The sequence below is a fragment of the Cyphellophora europaea genome (genome assembly GCF_000365145.1).
Source record: "Cyphellophora europaea CBS 101466 unplaced genomic scaffold supercont1.13, whole genome shotgun sequence".
Lineage (NCBI taxonomy): Eukaryota > Fungi > Ascomycota > Eurotiomycetes > Chaetothyriales > Cyphellophoraceae > Cyphellophora > Cyphellophora europaea.
Genome location: NW_008481801.1, coordinates 118,977 through 144,955, shown reverse-complemented (window position 1 = coordinate 144,955; position 25,979 = coordinate 118,977). Strand labels below are relative to the sequence as shown.

General features: G+C 53.7%; 12 protein-coding genes across 12 annotated transcripts; 6 read left to right on the top strand and 6 right to left on the bottom strand.

The window, feature by feature from the left end:
- Positions 1-288: 288 nt before the first annotated feature.
- On the top strand, positions 289-2,413 carry HMPREF1541_10505 (uncharacterized protein; the record flags this gene model as incomplete). The annotated part of the gene is made up of 2 exons (XM_008715176.1): positions 289-405; positions 452-2,413. The coding sequence occupies 2 exons, from the start codon at positions 289-291 to the stop codon at positions 2,411-2,413; spliced, it is 2,079 nt and encodes a 692-aa protein (XP_008713398.1).
- Positions 2,414-3,119: 706 nt separating this feature from the next.
- Positions 3,120-4,001, bottom strand: HMPREF1541_10504 (ATP synthase F1, delta subunit; the record flags this gene model as incomplete). The annotated part of the gene is made up of 3 exons (XM_008715175.1): positions 3,120-3,323; positions 3,411-3,728; positions 3,849-4,001. The coding sequence occupies 3 exons, from the start codon at positions 3,999-4,001 to the stop codon at positions 3,120-3,122; spliced, it is 675 nt and encodes a 224-aa protein (XP_008713397.1).
- A 470-nt stretch (positions 4,002-4,471) lies between these two features.
- HMPREF1541_10503 (uncharacterized protein) lies at positions 4,472-5,136 on the bottom strand (the record flags this gene model as incomplete). The annotated part of the gene is made up of 2 exons (XM_008715174.1): positions 4,472-4,635; positions 4,680-5,136. The coding sequence occupies 2 exons, from the start codon at positions 5,134-5,136 to the stop codon at positions 4,472-4,474; spliced, it is 621 nt and encodes a 206-aa protein (XP_008713396.1).
- Positions 5,137-6,253: 1,117 nt separating this feature from the next.
- Positions 6,254-7,651, top strand: HMPREF1541_10502 (adenosylhomocysteinase; the record flags this gene model as incomplete). The annotated part of the gene is made up of 2 exons (XM_008715173.1): positions 6,254-6,271; positions 6,320-7,651. 2 exons carry the CDS (start codon positions 6,254-6,256, stop codon positions 7,649-7,651), a joined length of 1,350 nt encoding a protein of 449 aa, XP_008713395.1.
- Positions 7,652-8,102: 451 nt separating this feature from the next.
- HMPREF1541_10501 (uncharacterized protein) lies at positions 8,103-8,903 on the bottom strand (the record flags this gene model as incomplete). The annotated part of the gene is made up of 1 exon (XM_008715172.1): positions 8,103-8,903. The coding sequence occupies one exon, from the start codon at positions 8,901-8,903 to the stop codon at positions 8,103-8,105; it is 801 nt and encodes a 266-aa protein (XP_008713394.1).
- A 1,294-nt stretch (positions 8,904-10,197) lies between these two features.
- Positions 10,198-11,352, top strand: HMPREF1541_10500 (uncharacterized protein; the record flags this gene model as incomplete). Its single annotated transcript, XM_008715171.1, has 1 exon — positions 10,198-11,352. The coding sequence occupies one exon, from the start codon at positions 10,198-10,200 to the stop codon at positions 11,350-11,352; it is 1,155 nt and encodes a 384-aa protein (XP_008713393.1).
- A 2,152-nt stretch (positions 11,353-13,504) lies between these two features.
- Positions 13,505-14,203, top strand: HMPREF1541_10499 (uncharacterized protein; the record flags this gene model as incomplete). The annotated part of the gene is made up of 1 exon (XM_008715170.1): positions 13,505-14,203. The coding sequence occupies one exon, from the start codon at positions 13,505-13,507 to the stop codon at positions 14,201-14,203; it is 699 nt and encodes a 232-aa protein (XP_008713392.1).
- Positions 14,204-14,330: 127 nt separating this feature from the next.
- HMPREF1541_10498 (uncharacterized protein) lies at positions 14,331-15,699 on the bottom strand (the record flags this gene model as incomplete). Its single annotated transcript, XM_008715169.1, has 2 exons — positions 14,331-14,450; positions 14,485-15,699. The coding sequence occupies 2 exons, from the start codon at positions 15,697-15,699 to the stop codon at positions 14,331-14,333; spliced, it is 1,335 nt and encodes a 444-aa protein (XP_008713391.1).
- A 1,593-nt stretch (positions 15,700-17,292) lies between these two features.
- Positions 17,293-18,153, top strand: HMPREF1541_10497 (uncharacterized protein; the record flags this gene model as incomplete). The annotated part of the gene is made up of 1 exon (XM_008715168.1): positions 17,293-18,153. The coding sequence occupies one exon, from the start codon at positions 17,293-17,295 to the stop codon at positions 18,151-18,153; it is 861 nt and encodes a 286-aa protein (XP_008713390.1).
- A 919-nt stretch (positions 18,154-19,072) lies between these two features.
- On the bottom strand, positions 19,073-21,877 carry HMPREF1541_10496 (uncharacterized protein; the record flags this gene model as incomplete). Its single annotated transcript, XM_008715167.1, has 5 exons — positions 19,073-19,330; positions 19,383-19,395; positions 19,471-20,509; positions 20,553-21,640; positions 21,687-21,877. 5 exons carry the CDS (start codon positions 21,875-21,877, stop codon positions 19,073-19,075), a joined length of 2,589 nt encoding a protein of 862 aa, XP_008713389.1.
- Positions 21,878-22,795: 918 nt separating this feature from the next.
- HMPREF1541_10495 (uncharacterized protein) lies at positions 22,796-24,043 on the bottom strand (the record flags this gene model as incomplete). Its single annotated transcript, XM_008715166.1, has 1 exon — positions 22,796-24,043. The coding sequence occupies one exon, from the start codon at positions 24,041-24,043 to the stop codon at positions 22,796-22,798; it is 1,248 nt and encodes a 415-aa protein (XP_008713388.1).
- A 265-nt stretch (positions 24,044-24,308) lies between these two features.
- Positions 24,309-25,755, top strand: HMPREF1541_10494 (uncharacterized protein; the record flags this gene model as incomplete). The annotated part of the gene is made up of 2 exons (XM_008715165.1): positions 24,309-24,410; positions 24,460-25,755. The coding sequence occupies 2 exons, from the start codon at positions 24,309-24,311 to the stop codon at positions 25,753-25,755; spliced, it is 1,398 nt and encodes a 465-aa protein (XP_008713387.1).
- Positions 25,756-25,979: the final 224 nt, after the last annotated feature.

Genomic DNA, 25,979 nt, shown 5'->3' with positions numbered 1-25,979 from the left:
ATAACAGGCGCGAAGCTTGAGAGCGCGATTTCGAAGGTCGGAAGAGGTAATTGAATGAACGAGCACGACCGGTGAGTTGCCCAGAGTTGCTGTGTCGAAGTCGATACTGAGATGCGAAGCTGCGTTTTTCGCTCCGGAACAAGCTCAGGCTCAGCTTCCAGCTCCTATTGGCTGGTACTCCCCACTCTGGCACTCCACTTGAACTTCTCCCCCAGTGATGGACGAATGCAGCAACGCGACAACTGCGCGACGCTCGCGTCAAATTGGTCAATCCCTAAATTTTTGACCATGGCATCCCGTCAGGAAGAGCTCCTGGCCAAAAAGGCTCGCTTGGCGGAGCTGAAACGACAGAGAGAACTACGACAGGAGCAACTGTCTTCCAAGCGACAGAGTATTGGTGCAGAGGTATGTAGTTGTCGGCGTTTAGAGTATCGCGGCTGATTCTCGAAAGGCACCATCACCAGGTCGCACTGCAGAAGAGCGTCGAAGCGAGATCGACAATTTGGTGTCCAGTCTGATCGATCGCAAGCGGGACAGTCTCACTGCATCCCCAAGCCGAAGAGATGGCAGCAGACCCAGTTCCCTGTATGGTGCTGGGGCTGGCACGGCCTCGCTGGAGGCTGGAGAGTCGTCGCCTCGACCACAGATGCAGTCGATGGGCACGCAGACTTTACCGGCCAACGCCATGATCGAGGATGGCGACACAGCACCCCCTCCCCCAACCACTCCCGCGAAGAGCGAATACATCACATACACGAAAGGCGTCCAGACAGACTCTTATCTAGACGACTCTGCTGCTCCTGAAGGCAGCGATGAAGACGATGTGCGACGCCGGTCAAGGAGGAGATCAAGTAGAAGGGACCCTGATCAAGAGGAGGAAATCCGAGCAAACCTGCGGAAGGAGATTGAAGAGGAACTACGCGCGGCGGAGCACAATGAGCATGGAGCAGAAGTCAACGGCCAGAAGCAACGTTTTCCTCTACGAACACTTACAGACAACGAATTGAACGCGGTAACAGCGTCGACCGAGTTCGCCTCTTTCGTGGAGCGTTCCTCGAAAGTCATTGAGCGTGCTCTCGACGAAGAATATGATCTGCTGGCTGACTATACCCGAGCTGCCACTCTCAACGAGGACGACGACGAAGCGCCATATGCTCGTACCAGCAGGAAAGCACACTCGTTACGCGAGACACTGCAACTCTTCTCCGATCGGCACAGCCGGCGACGCATGATCTCAGATATTCAGTTCTCACCTCATTTCAACGAGCTGCTCCTTACCTCATACACCAAGAACCCTTCAGCTCCTAACGAATCTCCCGGGCAAGTACTACTCTGGAATGTACACGCACCTTCTCGACCCGAGTATGTGTTTGCGAGCGGTAGCGATGTCCTCTCCGCGCGGTTCTCGCCCTTCCATCCCAACTACGTAATCGGTGGCTGTTACTCAGGTCAAATTTGTCTATGGGATACCCGCTCCAATAACCCACAGCCTGTCCAACGTACGCCACAGTCCGGCTCACACCTCGGCCATACCCATCCTGTCTACAACATCTCCATCATTGGCACCCCCAATGCTCACAATATTCTCACTGCATCCATGGACGGCGTCGTTTGCTCCTGGTCCTTCGACATGCTGACCTCAGCACAAGAGTACCTCGTCCTGCACACGCCACCCCCAGCTAAAACCGAGGATCTGGCACCTACCGCCCTTTCCTTCCCCGCCGCAGATCCGACCTTCTTTCTCGTTGGCACTGAAGAGGGTAGCATATACCCCTGCCACCGCTACGACCGCGCAGGTGCGAAAGCAGGCGTTGACACTCGCCTCGCCTATCGAGGCCATACCGCACCTGTCATGTCCACTCACTTCCATCCCTCCCGCGGTCCAATTGACCTAGGCGACCTTCTTCTCAGCTCCTCCTCAGACTGGAGCCTGAAACTGTGGCGTGTCAAACCCGCAGCATCCTCCTCCGCAGCCGCCGCAGCAAATACCTCTTCACTCTCCTCATTAACCGGAGCGCCCGCCAACCAGCCTGCCGCCCTTCCCCCGTTACTAGACATTGGCCGCGAAGACCTCGTCTACGATGCACGCTGGCATCCCCACCGCTCGAGCATTTTCGCGACCGTCACCGGCGCAGGCGATCTGGAAGTGTTTGATCTCCTTTACGACACCGAAGTGCCCATAACCAAGGCGACGCCGACGCGGGGCAAGAACGGAGTCATGCCGTTCCGTGGTCTCAACAAGGTAAGTTGGGACGAGAGGCGTGGTGCGCAGGTCGCCGTCGGCGGCTTAGATGGCGTCGTCACCGTATTCGAGGCGGGTAAAGGGCTGCAGGGCGGCGCGGGCGAGAGTGGGCAGGAGGAGTGGGTCAATATGCGCCGGCTGGTCTCGAGGCTGGAAGGGAAGGGGGCTTGAAGACTTTCCGGTGCGACGATGGCGTGGCTATCTTGGTTCCTGGGCAGGTAGGCAGGCACGCAGACGGGCACGCTAATTGAACTGCAGAGATGAGACTCGCGAGCATGGTATGGTGTTTCTTTAGCAGCGAAATTCTGTATAGGTCTATGTAGCAAGCGCAGGCGCAGGCGTAGGCGAAGGTCTGTTGAGGATCATAAGGTAGATACCCAATAGCATAGCGGTTCATTTCCATATCGTTCTTCCTCATCTCGAAAGTTCTTGCGCGTGTATGTGTTGATAAGATAAATATGCTTGCGCTGCTGGATGGAAGAGAGACGGAAAGCCAAGGGTCTCTGCGGAGAGCAAATATATTCGACGTGGCGCTCCTGCGAGCAGCGTTCCTTGGTCCCACCAACTTTCGTCAATTCCAAGTCAGCACCTCAAGAAACTACGTGCGAGAATTTCGGCGGAGGGAGTGAGTAGTATCATGAGTAGACTTCTGCCGGAGTTCCTGGTGCATAAAGGGGGGGAAATACCGTATCAAGGCTGTAGGTGTTGCACAAAGCTCAATGGAATTTCGGGTCCGCCTGCAACTTTGCCACGGTTATATACATAGCAAAACGATGCTCGCAGGGTTGGGGCCAGCAGTCAGGCCAGTCACAAACATCTATCCGCTTTGGAGTACTCTAGAGTACGCTTCCACCACCTCAACTCGCCTTCGAACCGCCTACACGCTCTCCTGCAGCAGCTTGTTAAGCCGGCTGACCTTCGCAGCAACGGACGAGTCAATGGTACGCTCGCCAACCTCGACGACGAGGCCGCCCAAGATGCTGGGGTCGATATGTGGTGTAACCTTGAGCTTCTTGCCCTGGCTGTACTCGGACTTGGCGATGGCGGCCTCGATGCGCTTGATGGTCTTGTTGTCGAGCTCCTGTGATGCTGTCAGCGGGGCACATGTTACGTATATTGACGATCGAACAGATCGAGACTGGTCCGGGTGCAGTATGGGCTATCGTACCTGTGCACTTGTAATCCGTAGCTCAATCTCACCCTTACTCGCGCTCATCAACTGAGTAAACTTATCGCACACACCGGCCAAGACACCCAAGCGGTTGTTCTCGGCCAAAGTTTGCAGGAAGTTCTTGACAGTACCGCTCTTGTCAGCGCCGCCGGTGTGCTTCTCGAGCTCGGCGATAATCTGGGATTTGTCGTCGGCCTTAAGCGTGGGCGATCCGATCAGTGCCTGCAGGCGGGGCTCCTGCTGAAGAACTTGCGACAGCGCAGAGATGGCACGGGAGGTGTTGTCGAGGGCGGACTGCTTTGCGGCGGCGGTGTACTATAGGATGAGAGTTAGTAGGCATGATGGTGCAAGATTGGACTTCATGAGGAAAAAGCGACTTTGCGGCCAGGGAGGCGCAATCCGCCATTTGTCTCAACGGCAAAGGCTAAATCATACCAGAGCACTGGCATAGGTGCCATCAACGCCGAATAGCTGAACAGGAGGCTTGGTGTTCTGAGCAGCGGGGGTAGCGTATCCTCGGAAGGCAGTTCGGGGAGCTGTTCGTTTGGCGGCGGCCAGCGCAGGCCGGATTGATCGTGCGGCAGACATGGTGGCGAGGAAGATCCGTCTGATAGGGAGTCGACGGAGCTCGAGTCGTGAGAGAGAGGAGAGTTGGTGGGATCGGGATCTCGAAGCTGTATCGTTCTAGGTAGCTTGAGCTGTGAGGTTTCTGGCTGCGAAAGCGGATTGCGAGCTATACCGGTTTCGGACTAATGCCAAGACCAAGGATGCTGTTGAGTCAGGAGAGTTGATGAACAAGGTCGATTGATCTGGGCACAGCTTGAATGAGGAAATCGAGTACAGGTCATCATGATTGGTGTCAAGACTCTGCTGACATGATTTCAGTCTATGAATTTGTCCTCTATGACCTTTTTCGAGCGATGTCGATGATATCTAAACCTGACTCCCGACGCCTCGCTGTGAACACGCTGCATGATGAATCTTCATGGTGGATTCTGAGCGTGATGGACTGTTTGCGCGTGCAATAATACAGCGCAAATGAACGCATTCGTCGCTGATCATGCATAGGGTTCGAGAGTCCAGCCCGCAACGTTGTCCTTGACGGTGAACCTTAGGCCCTTGATGTTGATTGACTCATACATCTGTGGTATGATGGCGCGAGCCTGCTTATGCAGAGGACCTCTTCCACCCGCGATGGCAGCCTCCTTGTGGGTCCAGAAGCCTGGACGGTCAGTACTGTGAATGATCGAGGCTTGAGCTACTTACAGGTTGCGAGGTTTCGACGCTCAGCATCAGGCTCACCGTACCAGTACTTCAGCAGCCCACCGCTGATGTTGGCCTCTCTATGAGACTCCTTATCGAGCTCAAAAAGCAGGAGATTGTCGATCTGAGGCTTGAGCTTGGAACGAAACTCGACGACATAGAAATCCTGTTCTTCCCATTGGAGGTTCGCGGTATGAGCCAGCTTTTCCAGCTCGGTCAAGACGTTATCCAGGTTCAAGCTGTCTTCGTACTTGACTGTCGCATAGTCGGTTCCCTGGCTGTGGAGCTTGGTAAGAGCATGGGCAAGTAGACGACTTTGAGGGTCAAGAGTGTCGAGATTGAGGAGGTGACCTTGATCGAGATATGGCGAAGATGCAAGAAGGGCTGGCTTGGGGGCAGAAGTAACGTCTTCAGGGATGGGGAGTTGGACGGGCTGAAAGACGGCTGCCGCGGCTGCCATGGTTGCTCAATATTGCGTACTGGATTAGTGGATGCGCTGTGTTGGTGAACACGTCAGAAGTAAGAGATACAGATATGGATGTTGATGTGTGCGAAGTCATACAAATATAGAATCTGGGGAAAACGTTGACCGCCTGGAAGATGCAATTCGGAGCATTCGCCAAATTGCGTGCTGATTGCACCATCGAGGCGGTTTGTCACTTGAAGCAGGCGCGAACGGCCTTTTTGCAGACTCCCTTCTCGCGCAAAATGACTCCCTCGAATTGAATTTGATACATGGCCTCTCCCAATGGACGCTGGAGCGCTCACACTGACTGGTCCTAAACTTCCATTGTACAGTCATCGCCTGAGCCCAAGATAGGCCAAGTCTAGCGCTGCAACGTGGACCAAGGTCGGTGCTGCAGATAGGCTCCGCCATTGGGCACCTGCACAAAGCAGGAGATTGAAGATAAAGAAGCGCTCAGCGGATTCTCAAACCTCGTTAAGTAATATGGTGCTACCGTCATGCAGGTACCAGCTCGCTCGGTTCTTGGTTATTCCGCGCCTCAAAGCGCCAAGGCGTGGGGCTCGGGGTGGCCTGGGAGGCACTGGGACTGTCTAACCGTCAATATAATATCAGCGGCTCTACATGAATCGTAAAAGAGTCTTCGATTGCTGGACCTGCGAAGGTCTGGGGCTGGCTCATCTCTGGAGAGCAACAGTCCGTCCAACTTGGGTGTCCAGAGTGACGATAGCATAGCGGTCACCGTGGGTCGACACAGTTGATGGACGGGCTCCGATCGTAGATACACATATGATAGTCTACATACTGGGGCACCGTACTTGGAAGAATTGATGTGCTGGCTCTATCTTCAATCGTGGAAGACTGTGCTTCCATCTAGTACAGTGGCTGCTAGGTCAATTTTATCGCCGGACCGGCAGTTTCTCCGGGTGGGAGCATGCCGGCCGGTGTGGAGGCAGTTGGAGTGAGCCCCTCTGTGCCGCCAGACTTTTCTCCGCTACGTTGACAACTTGAACTTCGCTCCAGACAACCCTCTTCTTTTCTTTATCCTTCTCTTGCTGCTTCATCATAGTACTCCAGATCATCGTTCGACGCTCATCATCTCGAATTCATAATCATGGCCGCACCCGCTCAGGTATGGCTCCTCCACCTCAACGATTCGCCCCACTAACGCAGTCAATAGAAGTCCAAGGTCGCTGACCTGTCTCTCGCCGCCTTCGGGCGCAGGGAAATAACCCTTTCAGAGCTTGAGATGCCGGGCTTGATGGCTATCCGCAAGCGTTATGCTGAGGATCAGCCTCTCGCCGGCGCCCGCATCGCTGGCTGCCTTCATATGACCATTCAGACCGCTGTCTTGATTGAGACCCTCACAGCCCTCGGCGCCGAAGTCACCTGGTCCAGCTGCAACATCTTCTCTACTCAGGATCACGCTGCCGCTGCCATTGCCGCTAGCGGTGTTCCCGTTTTCGCTTGGAAGGGTGAGACCGAAGAAGAGTACAACTGGTGCTTGGAACAGCAGCTCAAGGCATTCCCCTCAGGCAAGAACCTGAATCTCATCCTTGACGACGGTGGTGATCTGACCGCTCTTGTCCACAACAAGTACCCTGAGATGCTCAAAGACTGCTATGGTGTCTCAGAAGAGACCACTACTGGCGTCCACCACCTGTACCGCATGCTCAAGAGCAAGGGCCTGCTCGTGCCCGCCATCAATGTTAACGACTCCGTCACCAAGTCAAAGTTCGATAATCACTACGGCTGCAAGGAGTCTCTCATCGATGGTATCAAGCGTGCAACTGATGTCATGATTGCTGGCAAGATTGCCGTTGTTGCTGGCTTTGGTGATGTCGGCAAGGGCTGTGCTGCTTCTCTTCATGCGATGGGTGCCCGTGTCCTTGTCACTGAGGTGGACCCCATCAACGCCCTACAGGCTGCTATGACCGGCTTTGAGGTCACTACTATGGACGAGGCTGCCTCCCTTGGTCAGATCTTTGTCACCACCACTGGATGCCGCGATATTCTCGTGGGCAAGCACTTTGAGGCTATGCGCAACGATGCCATCGTCTGCAACATCGGCCATTTCGACATCGAAATTGACGTTGCTTGGCTCAAGAAGAACGCCAAGAGCGTCCAGAACATCAAGCCCCAGGTCGACCGCTATCTCATGCCAAACGGCCGTAACATTATCCTCCTGGCTGAGGGCCGTCTGGTCAACCTTGGCTGTGCCACCGGTCACTCTTCATTCGTCATGTCCTGCTCTTTCTCCAACCAGGTCCTGGCTCAGATCATGTTGTACAAGGCCGAGGATGAGGCCTTCGGCAAGAAGTACCCCGAGTTCGGCAAGGTTGGCAAGAAGGACATTGGCGTCTACGTCCTGCCCAAGATCCTCGACGAGCAGGTTGCCCTTCTTCACCTCGAGCACGTCAACGTGAAGCTTACCAAGCTCACCGAAGTTCAAGCCGAGTATCTCGGCTTGGATGTCAAGGGTCCTTACAAGTCCGACATCTACCGCTACTAATATTTGCAATTTTGGCATTGACGGAGTTTGAGGTCATGTTTTGTCAAGATACCCCTTATGCTCAACGCATAGATTGGGAAAAAGGATTACGAAAAAAGTTTCTTCAACGATGTAATGACGGGGATGGAAATCATGGCCACTGTTTTAGGTCATTCATATGATCATGAAAGATAGACATGATCTCGCCGGCGGTCCTCAACTGACACGCCCTGGCGCAGAAGCTTCATCAGCTTCGCCTGTGGAGAGATAGATGGATAGATACCCGATGCTCGGTCCTTGTGGCCGACATCACGAATAGATGCGTCCGTGGATTGCAAGGCGGTCGACGTCTTGCTGCATCATCCATTTCCACACTTGTGCTTGTGTCACGGTACCGAGGCGATCTTGTCGCCAGTCGCTGAGAATCTCGGAGCGAAAGCCAGTGTATGTTGCCTGATCCGCCAGTGCCCGTTCAGCCCTTACTCTTCCTGGGTCGTCCCGGCCCTCTCTTCGACGGTGTAGCAGTCGCGCTCCCCGTGTCTGGCAAAGGACTCTTACTCCTCGCCCTCGTAATCCGCGCACTGCTCAGCCCCTCCTCCTCCGTGTCATTTGCACTCTGCACCTCAATGGTATCCCCCAACGCCCCACTCATACTAACACCGACGTCCACACCCATCTGACCCGCCAACTCCTTCTCACACTCCATAACCGCCTTCGCAGCCTCCGGATCCGCCAGCCCCACCACCTCAATCTCGCGCGCCAACCATTTCTTCAGCTCCGCTCGCTGCAGGTACCCATGCACATTGAACAGCTTCGCAAACGGCACGCTCACCACCGTGTCCTGCCACTTCGTATCCCCCTTGGGACTCTCGTACAGGATCGTCAGGATATACTCGGCGACGGGCTTCTGCACGCGGCTGCGCAGCACGAGGCGCTGTCCGCCGGGTCGCCGCCCGTCAAAGACCGCGCCCCGCTCCACCGCGTACGACCACAGCGTCAGCGCGCCGTTGAGGATGAAGTAGGCCACGCATGCGGGCAGTGTGTAGGGCTTCGTCACGTCCCAGCCGTGCTTGTAGTCGAGCGCGAAGAGGGCGCCCGCGATGGCGACGGCGCTGTAGCCGAGTGTCAGGCGGACGGTGGAGAGGTAGTGGGATTGCGTGAAGCGGTAGGAGGCGGGCAGGGAGGTCAGGATTGGGGGGAGGGCTTCGTCGATAGCGGATTTGAGGTCCGGGAGGGAGTAGAGCGGGACTTTTTGAGGTTTGGGCGTCGTCATTCTGAAGGATGTTGGGTTTGTGCGGCGCGGGTGAGGTGCTTATGAGGTTGGTGAGAGAGTTGGCATTGCTCGAATCTCTGGTGTTACAGGCAGTCTTACCGCGGCGTGTCGTCTACGGCGATCTAAATTGAACACCGTGTTGCTGCACGCCGAACGGGTAATTTACGGTAACGTCAAGGATCCACTGTATTTAGCCTTATAAGGCACGAGGCTACGAGATTGAGGAGTGAAGCACCGGCGGTTACAAGACCTTCTACCTAGATACGCTATCCGACCGGAGACTAACAGATCTGTGTCACGACACGCTCCATGCGCATAGGCATATTGAAGTCGCGATACAGTGCAACCATCTCTTGCCGTTTAGACAGCGACAAAAGAGCACGATACATTAAGTGGATACTGACTACGTATTCACTTAAACCAGTTCGGGAGCTCGATTGAGAGTCCATACGCACAGTAGCATCTTCTGACATACCTTTTCTCTAGCTTATATAGAGACGGTCTTTGTACTCGCTATTACTTTGGGCTTGGAAGATCTTGTCTGCTGATGTGATCTGGTGAAAGAAAATCCCATTGCGCTCACCTATATGAGAGGCTCCAGCAACGATGCTGCAAGACGAGCAAGGGGAGATATGCTTCTGTACTGAGCTTGATGTACTGATGTCGATCCTTATTTACCTTGAAGTTGCTACAAAGGCCTCCCGCCTAGTGAGATGACTCTGCTCGATGCCAGTTCAGCCACACGAGGGCCACAAATAATGACACCCACACTTTCGTTTGCAGGCCTCGGGGGTACACGTACCAGTGCACTCCTAGCATGGCAAAGAATTTCAGCTATCAAGGGCATAGCCAAGCTGTGCTAATTAACGACACCTCGAATCATCATTCCATGCATGCTACCATATGTGCTAATGGCAAACTGTTAAGGCGATGGCGCTTACATCCCCTTTGCACAGCTACAGAGATTGAATCAAGGCCATCCATCCAAGACGTGCACTACCAGGCTCGACCCACTGCTAGCATCTGGTCGCAACTGATCACTAGGTTGTCGTCACTTCGGTTCAGCTTGCTGAAAGATTTGTAAATTGCTAGTGACTGCTGTAGACGATTAGGCCCCCCTAAGCGAACACGAACACGAATCTATAATCATTCTGCGGAACAGCCTTGCCAAGCACGCGCTGCCTCATTGAGATGTTTGATTACCATTGGAATCACTATAAATGCAGGATGGCCTTCCCTCGCAAGGGAAGAGACCAGTCAAGAAGTGAACCCAATCACCGAACTGACCGTCACGATGCGCATCTTTCTCCCCGTTGTGCCCTTGCTCACCCTAGTCGTGGCAGACTATAGTAGCAAGAAGGGCTACACTTGCACGGAATTTCTGCTCGATATACCTGTCGAGAACGCCACGACGATTGTGTTGCCGCTGCCACCAATTGAAAATCGCTACCAAGCAATCAGCTATGGTCAGGCAATTTCGACACCACCAGGCGATACACCACCACCACCACCCGAGACATCATCCTTGACCAAAATCTTTCAGATCTCGGGCGATTTGTGTACACCCAACAACCCTGGACCTAAGTCTTCAACAATCCAACTGCTGACGAACGGAATCGGCTACAATCGAACCTACTGGGACTTTTATCTGCCTGGCTCAGACAACCCGCAGTACAGCCATGTACATGCAGCCACTGCAGCAGGCTACAGCACTCTGTCCTGGAACCGTCTTGGCGCAAGTCCATCGACCATCGCTGATCCTTATAGCGAGGTACAAGCTTTGGTGGAGGTGGGCATCCTCATCTCTTTGACAGGCCTTGCTCGTGCCGGCAAGATACCCGGACAAGCCGAGCCACCTGCGAATATCATCCATGTTGGCCATAGTTTCGGGTCGCAGCTGACCATCGGCATGGCGGCTCTAGCACCTGAAGTCAGTGACGGAATAGTCATCACAGGGCTAGCAGGAGACGCGAGCTCCCTCGCCACGACCCTCGGCACCGTTGCTTTCCAGCTCGCCAACGAGAACAACCCTGAACGTTTTCCTAAAGAGGTCTATTCGAACGGGTGGCTCACCTGGAACTCCGAGCTGGAGCAGCAATACATATTCTTCTCCTACCCCAACTTCGATCCGGCGGTGCTGGCGGCTTCAGAAGCCATCAAGCAGCCTCTTGCAATTGGCGAGATCTTCGCTGGTGGTGCCTTGCCAACACAGGCACCGGATTTCAGCAACCCCGTGCTCTACCTTGCGTCTGAGCATGACATCGCGTGCAGATTTGACTGCAACGACGTATTTGGAGTAGGCAGCTCGGCATGGGAGGTGTTCAATGGAACCGATGAGATTGAGGCTTTCATCCAGCCCGGAGCGGGTCATGTGTTGCCTCTGCACTCCAATGTGACGGCTTCGTACGTGGCACTTGATAGCTGGATCGAGAAGCACTTTCTGGCGTAGTGATTGCGTATCCACTATCAACATGGGCTGGCTCGTAAATATGTGCTCAAGAGGTAGACCTCAAACGGACCATAGATAGGCTGCTTCTCTGTGAGAGGGCACGTTTCAATTCGTACCTACAATTCGTCGTTTAAAACCCTGTGTGGTATCCCGGCGAAGGTAGATTGCCTAATTGTTAAGCTTGATCATTCTGCAGAACTAGCTGAGGAATTGATCAAGAACATGCTCTTGAAGCAGAGCGAACAACATTAGCCGAACGGTAGTATGCCCCAACCTGCATCGTCGCCCTGTCTCAAGAAGAGAGCTCCACTGAAGTTGCTTGAGAGTTCGAGCTCAGACGACAGGCCACAAAGACATTGCCACGCCATCGATAGGGTATATCCAGGCTTACACGTGCTCAGTAAGCTCATACCCAACCTTCTGAAGTAGGCGTTGTTCGACAGGTTACTGCCAAGACTTTTACTGCCTGAAGTCACCCCACTCTCGCGTCCATGAAACCAGCTTTCAGAGCATCACAGTCAGAACCCCTCCTTCTTGAGCCCCTTGAGAACAGATTATAACGTCACCTGCATTCACGGTCACTGGGATTTGAAATTCGACTAGCTGTTCAAGCCCTTTTTGGCCAGAAACATTGGATGACATTCATTCATTCTGCCCAAATCCGCGGGGATTTGGGCATGAGCTGAAACCTAAAGCCTCGATTCGAGAACAATAAGCCTAATTCGTGCACGCCTCATGCATCTGCGCAAGGGATGCTAATGAGACTTGAACGCCCGTGATCTGCCCAGCTCGTCAGCCCGGCTCTGAGACTCGCCCCCAGACTAATAGGCCTTGGTAGGCTCTTTGGGCTGCGGTGCCTCTCCAAGTCCAGATGGCTGAGAAACCCTTGCTCAGGCAGCCAGCTGCAGCGAGGGACCCCAAGCTACGGCTGAGCAGCGCTACAGAGATCGATAGCCCATAGCCCGCGTGTCCGATGGCGCGACGTGATCGCGTGAGCGCGTAGGATGAGAATCTCAACATCTCACTGGCGCGCCTGGGTATCCAAGCTTGTCTCCATGACCAAGCGGTTGGGTTTTGGCGCTTGTCTGCTGAACCAGTCTTCTTCACTAGGTGATACGAACCGGGATGTGATATACCCTCACGGAGCACATGGTTGGGAGCTCGAACATATCTTAGTCCTGCATCCAATCCATTGTATGCAGAGGCCAGCAGTGGGAGGCGGGGAAGTGCCTTTACAAAGCATGCAATTTCCCGCCGGGCCACACTATTGTTTTCGAACCCCTAGAGCCATGTCACAGGATACGAAGCACGGAACATTTTGACATAGCTCAAAACGAGGCGACCCTCCTTGAGGACGCGTGCCAGATTCTCTTTCTTTCTTCTGATGCACGCAGTCTGGGGACACACAGCTTCCGTGCACGACTTTTGCCACAAGGTTGCACCGAGCAGACCTGGTCGTACATGAAGGAGGTGCCAAAGTTCCCTTTAGTACCCCCCCGAAGAACCCTCCCTCGTGTTTTGGTTCTTGGTCTGCAGTCAGATTTTTGGGGTTCTTCAGGACTTCCGCCTCAAGCACTTCTCTTCTCCTTGAGAAAGTTCCCCGGGCGATCCAGTTGCCCGGTTTTGCTGCGCGTGGCAGACTGGGGCTATTGGCATGAGCAGGCATGGTGATCCGGAGATTGCCGGATCCACGGTTGTGTACCTTCCACACCCGTACAGCCTGACCAAAAAGCACCATCGGTCACTCGGAATAGGAGCAGCGGAGAGGAAGGCGGCAGGTCTTCAGCCGATCGACCACAACTACTCGCGACATACAGCCGGTTATGACAACACATTTGGGAAGCGCTATGAACACAGCCAGAGCTATAGCCGGACCCAGGTCACAGGGCACGAGCCTCTGTTAGCAGAGCGGCCTTCTCACGCGATCGAAAGCAATCGACATGAGCTCAACAGGAATCCATCACGCAGCAGGCGCGACACGCTTGAACCCAGAGCGAGCAACAGCCCAACAGCGCCCACAGCGTCAAATCAACGACACCATGAGCACTCACCGAGCACGAGGGTGCTAATACAGCGGCATGTGCAACGGCAAAGTGCCCGTACCCCGCCCATTGATTCACAAGACGAGCCGGAGGTGATCAACATCGCCGTGATGGGTGGCACTGGTGTCGGGAAAAGCACATTTATAAACGTTCTTGCAGCGTCCAGCGATGGCCGTGAAAAGGCCAGAGTTGGTCATACGTTGATGTCATGCACCGCTGACGTCCAAATATTCCCATGTACCCTCCAAGGAAGGAGGTTCAACCTCATCGACACGCCTGGATTCGACGACCCACGCATGTCCGATGTAGAGATCCTGTCCAGGCTCGTCGACTACTTCCGAACTCGCCCGATCCACGGCGTCATCTTTCTGCACCGGATCACGGACATACGCTTGTCCGGCTCGGCCATCCGGACGGCGCAGCTCATCAAGCACATCTGCGGAGCGGAGTTCTTCGAGCGCGTGGCGCTGGTGACCGGCATGTGGGACGTGGTGCGCGACAAGGACCGGGAAGCGGCCCACCGACGCCTGACCGAACTGAGGAACCACGACTCTTTCTGGAGGCCGTTCGTAACGGGCCGGGCAAGAAGCCACTCCTTCAGCCGTCGGCACCGGTCGACGGCAGAGAAGGTGATCAAATCCTTCTTCGATCAGCAGCGAAAGCCAGGCTATCGCGTTCAACCCCTGGCCGTCGTGAGTCAGATCAAAGCACTTGGTACTCTCGCGAAGACCGACGCGGGTCTGTACCTGCTGCGACAGCACTCTCGCGAGAACAACAGTGATAGCAGGTGGAGTGTGCAGAAGCGTTGAGGCAGGCAGGGAAGCCTTGTATGTTTGATATACTGGATGGTGATACAGATTCGTACATAAGGGGTATATCCATCAAAACCACACGTCCCTCAAATTCCGTGATCATGAAAGCCTTCCGTGAGTTTACTCACTTCATAGCCCCAGTCTGCAGGCGTAATGCGTGCCATGGGAGGGTGGCCGGGTTTCCCACACCTTGCCCCTGCTTGGATACAGTGATCGTAGTTGTCAGCTCTGCATTGGCAGCAGTCTGCGTTGCGGTTAGTACAGTACAGGCAACAAACCTCATCTTGAGACTTACGATAATAATCTTCGACCTTGAATCTGATCGCATGCCGTTTCCTGCAATCTGAGCTCTGACACCTCACCTCTGCAGGAACGGCTTGGCGGAACTGCTTGCATCTGGATTTCACCAGCGTAGCGGCCTCTTCACTTTTCTTGGCCGCGAGGATTTGCTGTTTTTCCTTTCGGAGTTCCCTAGCACGTTCAAGCTCCGCATTTGTGCGCACTTCACTTGCTTCGCGCACAGCACTGAGTTGCCTCTTCAGATCCAGCACGTCGGCGTGGAGTTTGCGGCGCCGCTTCTCGTCTGTTGCAAATTCGATGTCTTGCGGTCGAAGTCGGGTGGACATATCCTTCCGCCGGCGGAGCTCCTCATTCAGCTGTGTCTGGTTGTCTGACACCCTGCGTTCGCTTTCTCTCCTGGCGCGGTCATGGTCTTCCTCCATTCTGCGTACTGCTTTCCAATAATGTTCCCATTCGTCGAACTCTCTGCTTGCGGACGTTTGCGAGGGACTGAAGCCATATGCCATTTCTTCCTGGGCCGCAACCCATTGTGGGCGAAAGTTGCGCACGATTTCATAGACCACCGAGAGATCACTGGCTGATGGCCGATGCCGGGATGTCGTGGACGACTCTGCTTGACGACCCTGGTTGCCAATCCTGCGAATCTGAGATCCTCTGGCGGCTAGCTGACCCCAAAATCCTGGAGTAGATTTCAGTTCCTGCTCACGCTCCGTGCCTTCAAGCTCGTTCGATAGCCTATCCCAAAATGTCGTGCCGAGAACTACGTTGGGGTAGAAATCGTTACCAACGAGCTCCCTGAAAACAGCGATGTTCCGCATTGCAAAACCAGTCACGCGAGGCCTGTCGATGTTGATAGTGTAAATGATTCCGTGAAGCTTTCGGTTCTCTCCGTACATGTCCCGGAGCCATAACAGGATATCGTCGACGGTCTGTCTGTCTGGCACGCTAATGTCGTCAAACCCAGGACAGTCGATCAACCGCACTCTGTAGGATCTGCCGTTTTCAGGCGACTTCAAGGTGACTTCATATGGTTGAATTCTGTAGGTACCTCGATTGATGCCGTGGCCGACGTTTACATCGCGTCGTCCAGTTACCCGTTTAATGAATGAGCTCTTTCCACTACCAGTCTCGCCCATCACAGCAATGTTAATCGCTGGTGACTGGCCACCGCCTTGTGAATATTGGCTCGGCATTGTGGTGGAAGCTCGTGGCTCTGCAGAATGAATTCGCGGTAAGGCTGAGCTGGGGCCGCTATGTTGTGATGGGCATATGTGTGTCGGCGACTCGGAACAGCATCGCGCTGACATTATATGCCCATGCTAAACGCCCGATCATAGTGAGCAAGGGCCTCCGCCAGTAGTGTGGCTTAGACAGGACCCTTCGTTAAATGCGCCGTAGTCCATGGTGGTGGTTCGCATGGGGATGACGGTTGCCTTCCGTGTAGACGACGCCAGTTTGATGACGATCTTCTCCAAGCTGAAAACCCGTAGACCAGATTAGCTGGAGGCACCACAGACCCAAAAGCCCCTGCGTGCCTCTTGCATGCAGGCTTGCATGAACTTGGCTCAGGTCTGTCAGCCTGCACGAGAAAGAATTTTCCTGCCTGTGACTTGGAAGCCATAGGTCACGCGTCAAGGCTTGGGTCATGGTGTTGGGGGAAGGTCCGTGCATATTGCGCAGACGATGCTGATGCTGGATTGGCGAGCGTCTGGGGCTTGGTCATGGCCAACCTCCTAGGGAACTCGGGAGGGGGCCTCTCAGAATTGGGGTAACTTATTCCGCGAGCTCGAGCATCTCCGGTGTCACCACAAAGCGCGATCCAGTGCATCTCAGCGTATCTCCCGACTCTGCGCACTTTTCAAAGCTCTCGTAATGTATGCGTGGCGCACATCATTAGGCTTGTGCAAGCCGCTTTGGTGTGAAGACTACCCCCAGGTAAGCATGATGCTCTAAGTCGCCAGTGTGCTGTGAAGACCTCGTGTTAGAAGCCGGTCGACGCCGGCGTAGGCCCTGGCAACCGGTGAGATCTTGACAGTGGGCTTTCGGTCCGCACCCGTCATGTGCATGGGATGTTTGGAAAAAGATAGGCCCTTCATGTGGTGCTGGCGCTGTCGTCGCAAGTTCGCGTGGTTTCGTATGCAAAAACGTTGGACACGGAGACATCATCCCAAATCGCCCATCAGGCAGGCTGATGGTTGTATGGTGATTTTGGAAGTGGTGTGTGAGCGATTTGGGCCCGAGACGCAATTCTGCAGCAGGGCACCACACCTGCCAGTTTCCCCAGCCCGGTGACAATGCAAGTCAAAAACCGGCCGCCCACCAGCCTTATTGGGTCAACCTCGTTCCTCCACTCGTTGCATATAGCGTGAACCACTGTCTTGGAGCAGAACACTGGTCTGGCGTCATTCTGAAATAACATGGATTCTCGCTATCGATCGAATGGCGCTCGGGTTTATAGAGAACCTCGACGTCGTCTGAGGTACGTATCGTGCCGGGAAGTTTCCCAGAACGAGTGCTGAAAGTGTGCAGGAAGGGAGACAACGTGATTGCTGTCATAGGCATGGCAGGCGCAGGCAAGACGAGCCTCATACGCCAATTCCGTACCGATCGGTCCGTTCCGCAAGAACATCACAGAAGAGGTCCAGGTACGCTGCCCCACGATCTTCCTTCATGATGTGACCGCTCACTGTGCTGGAGATACTGAAAAAGTGGAGCTATATTGTTGCGAAAGCGAGCGGTTTGGCAACTTCTGGCTGATCGACACCCCTGGCTTCGATGGTAGTTCCATGACGGACTTCGACGTCTTAGAAATGGTCCGCAGAGAGCTGGACGTCGACTTCTCGAATGGAGTGACGCTCGCAGGCATCGTATATCTTTATCCCATCACGATGATGAGATTCGCAAAGACCAGCGACCGGAATAAGATCATGCTCTCAAACCTGTGCGGGAAGGATGCACTTCAGAAAACTTTGTTGGTGACCTCGTGCTGGAACGCGGTTCCTTCTCAGCTGCCGGCAGACCTGGCTATCTCGCGTGAAGAGAAGCTTAGGGGCACTGGTGCGTATTGGGCAGACCTGATCGCTCATAATGCGCGAGTTGATCGTTTCGATGAATCGCAGGCAGCTGCCTACCACATAGTCGACCGTGTCCTGCATTGGAAATCGTACCAAGATCCAGGGTCCTTTCCACATCTCCGGTTTGAAATGGCCTGGCAGAGAAAGCCGTCCAAGGATGCTTCGGTGGTGGCCGAAGAGGTGGAGAGGCTACTAGCAGAAAGACGTGAGTATTTCGAAGAGAAGGGTGAAGAATTGAGGAGAGACGAAGACAACCAAGTCACATCACAGCAGGAAGAGCACCGGAGGAATGTACGACAGGCAGAAGCAGAGCAAGACCAGAGCCGACGACGGCAGCATAGTCAAGTCTTGGACGACATTTCAGCAGAGGAACGAGAATTTGACCGGCTCAGCACACTCCTGTCTGGCGAAGAGATAAAGAGCCGCAACAGGCGCGAGGCAGAGGCTGAGGAGCTGGTGTATGTGAACGCGGACGTGAAAGATCTGGATAAACAGATCGAAGCCACCGACAAGAGCATTGCCAAGACGAAGGCCCGGTACCAGGGCGGAAGGCCGTCGAAGAAGAGAAGATGACGCGTGACTAAAGCCTCGAGACCACTGATACTGCCGCCATGTTTGCGGTGAGGCATGAGAGACGTTCGTCGTGGAGATGAACGATTGTTGTTGAGTGTAGTGAACGCGCACTTGTTGTTTTCGTGGGTGGCTTGGCGGGTCTGGTCCCATGCGGCTTGGCACAGCCTCGTGTACTCCCCCTTTCTTCATCAGTACCGTCATGGAGATTTTTTGTGTTGGATCCGGAGCGCTACTAAATGGTTTCAAGTATAGTGCTACTCTACGACTTCTCTTATAACAGTCCCAGAGCCACAGCTCGCTCTCTTCATATGGCACTGTCGGCCTGGGTCCCGGCTGCACCTTTAGCCTTGCCGCCTCACTTTGGGTAGCAACATCTGAGCTGGCCGGATGAGATTTCAGCTTCAGGGCCCATTTGTCGTGACTCACGACGCTAGCAACTACGAAACAATCGTACAGATCCGAGACTGGAAGCAGAGCACGCGTTCAGCTACAGCTAGGGGCAACGAAGCAGACGTTGGGCATACGACCCGCGTTGCCCCGTCGAGCCACAAGCTCTTCCGGAATCGCCTCGACTTCAGGAGCGCTTTCATCTCCGCAAGTAGCTCGTCGATCCCCACAAGAGGTCTGCGGTCACTATCCTGCTACGTCCAGACGCTTTGCATTGATCGTCACATCTGAGAGAAGCGAAATCTATCAGGCAAGTATGGCCCCGCGTCCCGACGGATGCGTGCACGTGCAAAGGTCAATTCGCAAAAGCACTTTTGGATTGTGGCTACCTGGACATTACTCGTGACTAGAAACCACTGTGTTGCCGTGTACCTGCATTCCAGCCTTCCCACCTTACTCCGCGCGGTAACGCCTGAGCTATCCAGCATGAAGTCCAACCCACAGCCCCTGTCCCCGAATGACCGATGGGATCTTAGTAGCCAGTACGCCGACGCTTCACTCCACCATTCGTACCCACTCGTCCAGCACCTGCCTGTGATACTTTATCCGCCTTCAAGGTGAGTTCAACATTCTCGTCCCTCATTTCCGCGTGATCGATCAATTTGAGCCCTTTGAACACCGTGTCCTCGTTGGCAACTCGGATGCGCATACGAGAGATGTGCTTTCCTTGGAACAGGAGATCTCGGGCTCGCTCAGCCATTTGAGTGATAGTCTCTCGGCTGGGGCGATCCTGTCATTGTTAGTGCTTCTTCCGTCTACGGTTGATAGATGTTCTAGCATACCTGATCGAGCTGTCTATCCTCAGTTAACTCCACTGGTGTGTTTCGATCAGAACTATAAACAGTGCGTGACCGAGTCCTGTGTGCTGACCTCGACAGTGGAGGTGAGCTGCGGAGCTCCAGAGTTGATTGCCTCGAATCCACGGGGGTCTGTCCCAAGATAGAACCGGAGCTGCTAGGTCTGCTCTCGCTATCGCTTTCTCCTGGCTCCAGCATGACGAAGTCCTCGGAAGCGCTATACGATCTGGAGGGTGTGGCAAGGCAGCGGCTCAGTCGACACTGAGATACTGGCTCAGTAGAAACACTGAAGGGCTCTGACCGGTCAGATGGTGTCGACAACGTTGTCGTGGGTTCGGTAATTGGTCCTGAGAAAGTCTGGGTGCCTTGGGCTGGTAGAGACCAGAAAGAACTGTCGACCGACCTGGCGACCATAGCAAAGTAGGTAATAGCCGGGTCTAGGTTCTCAAAAGTAGCCTCGAAAACTCGACCTGAAGCTGCTGTGACAGGACAGCTGCACGTAACCTGACCGCCTTCACCGCCGATCGAGTCGATATCTCTTGCCAACTTTATCAGCTCAGCTTGCTTTGCGACGCATAGCTTCTCATCGTGCAGGGCAACAGTGTACATCATCTGGCTTCTGCATAATTCGTTGACCATGCCGCACTCGTTGCTCTTCCAGGTTACGCGCAACTCTCCGGGGTTTTCAGTAGGCACGACTTTGACGTCTCTCGGCATCTGGCGGATGCTTTCCGGAGCAGTCCGACTCAGTGAGACGCGATCTTTTGTTTCGAGTAACTTGCTTTCCACGGCAGCGTCCAGGATCGACTGTAGGAGGACCACGATGATATGGTCACAAGCAAAAGCTTGTAGCCCGACATGCTCACCTCCATCTACTTGCAACCGCGACACCTCACAGCTAGACAACTCATGAGCCTGATGAAAGTCAAACCATTTCCGGTGAATAAGAAGGCGATTATTCTCTTGATCAAAGAGCGTATCAAGTAAGAGTAAGCGACCATCCACCACGTTGATTTCCACATTGGCTAATCGATCGTCGAGGCTGAGACATGCCCTCAAAACCTTGAGAACAGCTTGGGCATATGCGGTGTCGGGGATGGAAACACTCTCAGCTTTCTTGAATAAGAAAAACTTCTGCTGTTGGGGAGTTCGAACAAGGTTGTGCTTCTGAAATATCTTCCAGATTGTCGTAGGCAGCGACCTGGGTTCTTTTTGCCTTCTCAAACTTGATGATGTTCTCTACTGCTGCGGATTCGGTTGACGACTCTTCATAGAAAAACGTTCCTGGCTTTGAGGCGTTCAGATGTGTCCACATAGCCTTGGCCACCCCTTCAGAGACTGTTTTGTCGGCAAGAGCGATGTCAGCAGACTCAGGCTGATCGAGGAATAGCTCTGTGTATCGAGCAACGATTTCGTGGTCCCCTTGCGGTGTAGTCTCTTCGATTGCGTGGGCCCAGATGCGTGCCAGGATTTCGGCTTCTCCTCTTGCATCACCAACTCTCTCGCGGTCGCGATTGAGGTGAGCTTTCGAGAAGTTGTACCCATAACGGGGCGCATATCCGCTGTGTCCCTCACTACTGATCCGAAGACCTTTGACGTAGAGCTTGCCGGCAAAGGCATTATCAAGAATAAGTTCACCATGTGGGCCACGGATCGTGTGGGCTGGGCCATCGATGTCCAACGCGACCTTCATCCAATCTCGGAAGTCATGCTCGGATATAGCATCTCCGCTGCGTCTTTTAGGCTTACTGATGACCACACTTACATCATCCCTGGCGCTCGCGATCAATCGTCGGTCTGTTGTTCGGTCAATGGGTTGTAGTTTCTTCCCAGCTTTGACGGGACGTAAGGTGTAACGGACATCTCGATCTCTTGTGGGGCGGAAGCTCCAGTTGAACGAGTCAGATGTGATTGTGACCCCGTGTCCATGTAGTTCATCACGCAGGTAGATAATGACGGCAAGTTTGAGCCCTTCGCCATGTTCACCAGCAGACTGCGATTGATTCCGCTTAGAGCTCTGTCCAATCTTCAGATGCGCTAATTTGAGCTTGGCATCGAAGTTCGTGAGTTCGAGACGGCCTTGTTTCTTCTTGAACACGATGTAACCTAGGAGTTGTCGCTCATTGCTACTGACTGTGGTTTGCGGTGCGTAGGCGCAGATGCGAATCTCGTTCTTGGTCTCCGTGTGGTCCAGTTTCAAGTCGTGAAGGTTGAGTCGATTTGTCGCAGCCATGCCGTCGCGCCTTTTGGGGTCAGTTGTCTTCCATCGAATATGAAAGGATGGCTTACCAGTTCTGGAAGAGCTCACGGAACGCCTCTCGACGGTCCCAGTTTCTGACATAGTCCAGGACGACGTTGAATTTTCTGCTGCATGGTTGAAGTTGATCAGTATCGAGGTCTGACTCGTAGTCCGAGAAAAAAGTGTCATCAGACAGGGCTTCGATGTCAGAATATCCGTTATCAGGCACGAAATCTGACATGTTGCAGAGCGAAGCTGCTTGAGTCGTTGTGTTGTGTAGTCAGTCAGTCGAACGTTGGGGTAACGTTGAAGGTGCTTAAAATGAGAGGACTACCCAGAGTAGCATAGGGGAAGCCTCGTCTGAGAGAACGGCGATGTATAGGGATAGAGAAGATAACAGGCGGCAGCCTGGCAACCAATGACTGCAACCGGTGGAAGTGGCCGGAAATATTACAGAACACGGCCAGGTGAAGGGGTGGTGAGCGATGCTCTCGTAAGGCTACAATGAAGAAGCCGTCAGCTGCTTGCTTGCTCTCGACTGGCCTGGTCGCACGGTGACTTCACAGCGACGGTAGCTTTCGTGGAATAGCATCGAACGCCCAAGAAAACTATGCACAACCAGGATCACAGTCGCTTGAACCACCGACGCAGGATGGGAGAAGGAAACCTGCCGGTACCCGGCGGGCGGAAGGGGCACTGTGTTGATAACCAGAGTGGCCGGTCATGGCGGCCATGCTGGCTCGCCAACAAGCGATATTGGCACTCTTTTGGCGGCACGAATTTATGATGGCTTGTCTCGAGCTCCTCTGAAGATTGACACATCTGTGATTTGAGTGGCTTGATGGTGTCCTGTAAAGTACTTTGGAAATTGGAGAAAATCCTGAGATTCTGAAACAGTTCTGAAACCTCTATCACAAGGGCACACCTCCTAGTCTGCAGCAGTACTCACCTTACGTACAACGGGGATTTCTCATGTACTGTACTTTGCGAACCTCCTTCCCTGAAAGCCCGCAGCCCGCCGGACAGCATACGCGTTGGGAGGTGGAAAAGTTCGGTCGGTTTAGGATTGCTGAGAGGCTGGTGAAAGTGGCTTTATCGAGCTAGCAAGTGTCGTGCTGGCTGAACAGTCGGATGGATGCGAGAATTCAATCGCTGCAGCTCATATGCCGGTCTTCTCCAAGGTCTTCGCAAGCGCATCGACATCTGCATCCTTCTTCTGACTCACAGGCTCGTTCTCAGCTTCGTCTGTATCCTTCAAGAGCTTCTCCCGGGTATCTTCCTCCACTTCCTCCTCAATCTCCTCTTCTTCCTCATCGCTGTCTTCGCCCTCCAATTCATCTAGCTCATCCAAGCCCCAGTGGTCATCGGCATCGCTGTCTTTACCATGTTCATCTTTGCGTTGAGACAGAAGTTCCGAGAGTGCCTCGACAGAGGGGTCCTCCTCCTCAAACTTGTTGCCGTTGAGTTCCACCCGCCGTAGAGCTGGGAGTTCCCTCGCAGTCTGCAGCAGGATCTTGAGCCCGGCGGGTGTAATCTCGTTGTATTGTAGCCGTAGAATCTCAATGGCCTCGTTGGAGCCCTGGCCCAAAGCCTCAAAAACCTTGATAGAGCCTCTACCGCCTAACATATCGTCGCCTACTCCGAGTTCCTGCAGTTTGCCCCAGCCATTGACAGCCTTTGACAGTGCGCTGGCACCTTTGAAGGTGAATGTGTTGTCTTGTAGGTCGAAGACTTCAAGATTTGTGCATTTCGACAGCCCAGCAGTGATCAGAAGTGTGATACCCTCGGGCCGGATGCCGTTCTGAGTCATCTTGACACTCTTCATACCAGACTTGTGTGCCTCGTAAGCCTTGGCCCAAGCAACCATACTGCCATTCTCCAGGCGATTACGCCCGCAGACTATACTTTCCAGATCTGGCACATTCTTGCCTTCTTTTCGAGCAGCAGCCTTCTTTTCAGCCAGTGTTGTCAGAGCGTCTGCTATTGATGTGCCTGCAATTGGGCCCATGCCGTTATTGTTCAAAATCAGATGTTTCAGGGGCGTATGCTTCGAGAGGAAGTCGACAAGAGGATCTTTGGTCTTGAGGCCGAAAGCATTGTCGCTTAAATCAATGGTGTGGAGGTTTTGGCATTCGAGCAGTGCTGTTAGGAGGGAGGAGAGAGCGAGTGGGATCTCTTCGAGCAGACGGGAGGTGAATATGTCGTGCAGGTCGGCGAACTCGAGTTTGGATTTAGATTTCAGTATGGGCGCAAGAGCCTCACACGCTGGTACACCGAAAGTATTGCCTGAGAGGTCGATATGTGTGACATCGCCAGAATCTACAAGGGGCTGTATATGTGTCTCGAGGTCTTCTTTGGTGTCGAGCTTGAGGCCTTTGCCGGCCAGGGAGAAAGTTGTGGACGACATTGCCGACCTACGTAGAACAAAGGATTGAAAATCGGGCGCAATGGTTGACTTTGAGTGAATCTTCTTGGTGGGGTTGTAAACAAAATCGACACCGCAACGACGCGCTGGCAGATCTCCGGGGCGGAGATCTTGGCCCTCGTCATTATGGTCACCGCCCAAAGATACCCTAAGATGAGACGTGTCTTGAAATGGATCTGATCGATCTACGTGTCCAGCAACTTCACAGCGCGCCGGAGCGGGATGGAGGATCGCGGATGATACAAGAATGATATGGTCAATTCTGACACTCGCAGCCCTCGCGAGTGTACCTGCCCATGCCAGCGAGACCACTTTCAGTGTCAACGATGACCTCTTCGCATTTCCCCAAGTCAGTCCGAGCTTCCGCTGGCTCTCGTTACAGACGCTGACGAACGCAGTATGAAGTTGTATTTGACGACAGTTATATCACCCTGGATGAAGCAGTCAGATCATTAGACCGAAGCGAGCTCGAAAAAGCCGAAGCGCGGGAAAGCAAGGATGTCTCCCTCCCTTCCCGGAGCGAGTCTTTCGCCTCTGAATCAAGCGGCCCGGCAGCAGAAGTCGACTACGAAATACTGACGTCGGGCGACCAGGCTTACTTCTGCAAAATACCAATTGTGAAGCGTTCTACAAACAATCAGACCGAAGAGAAGGCCACAGAATCAGAAGTCCAGAAAGAGCTGGCAAGAGCAGCAGACAAGGGCCGCGAGCTTCTATCTGGGATGCAGGGCAGTCAGTGCCTCTTCTATTCAACTGGCTGGTGGACATACTCGCTCTGCTACAACCAGCAAGTACGGCAATTTCATGCACTTTCGCCTGGCCAGACGGGTGGGCGAGTATGGCCTCCTCAGGAGGATCCTACAACCCCAGCATTCGTCTTGGGCAAGGTAGATGGTACTACCAAAGATCCAGCCGCCCCGGATCAACAATCGCAGAATTCTGTGTCCACCGAGCTCCAGACAAAGTCTGAGACCAGCTATCTTGTCCAGAAACTAGAGGGTGGGACATCATGTGATCTGACTGGCAAAAACCGCAAGATTGAGATCGAGTTCCACTGCAATCCTCAGCTCACGGATCGCATTGGTTGGATCAAGGAGACTTCGACCTGCTCATACCTAATGATCGTCTACACGCCTCGATTGTGCAGCGATGTGGCCTTCCTTCCCCCAAAGGAGTCGAAGGCTCATTCTATTACATGTCAACAAATCCTCACCGAGGATCAGGTCCCCGAATGGAAAGCTCTAAGAAAAGAAGAGGCGAAGCTCGTGGAGCAAGGCGCAGAACCACCTCTTGTGGTTGGCGGTGTCCAGGTTGGCGCTATGACATACTCTAAAGACGGCAAGAAGCTTGAAAGAGGTCGCATAGTGCTCACCCAAGATGAGAGAGCCGAGACTATTGCCATGCAGAAGGACGGGAAGGTGTCTGCCATATCCAAAGCAGACCTCAAGAAGCTTGAGCTAGATCCTGCTGATATCGAGAAGTTTAGAAAAGAGCTCGAGAAGCTTGCGGGAAGCAAAGACTGGAAGATCGAGCGTCTTGACGATGTTGATGGTCAAATCCAGCTACGAGGTGTCGTCTCGGAGGATGAGAAGGCAGACACTGCGAAAGCTAATAAGCAAGAAGACACTGCGAAGCCTGCTGGGGAAGAAGCTGATGAAACAGGTAGTGAGGAGGAATTCAAGGAGGAGATATGAACAATGACATTGTACATGCCACAGCAAACCATGTCAAGCATGCTTGCCGTGCCTCGCTTGACTCGCTCGCCAATTGACAGGCGAATGAATCTTACGAGAGCTGACGGTCATCCGTATTGACATTGCATTCAGTCAAATAGATGTTCGAGAATGCTCTGAAACCAAGCAGCCCTGTAGGTGTCGCGAGTCGTTCCTGGTTCATCAGCATCCGTTCCAGAATCTCT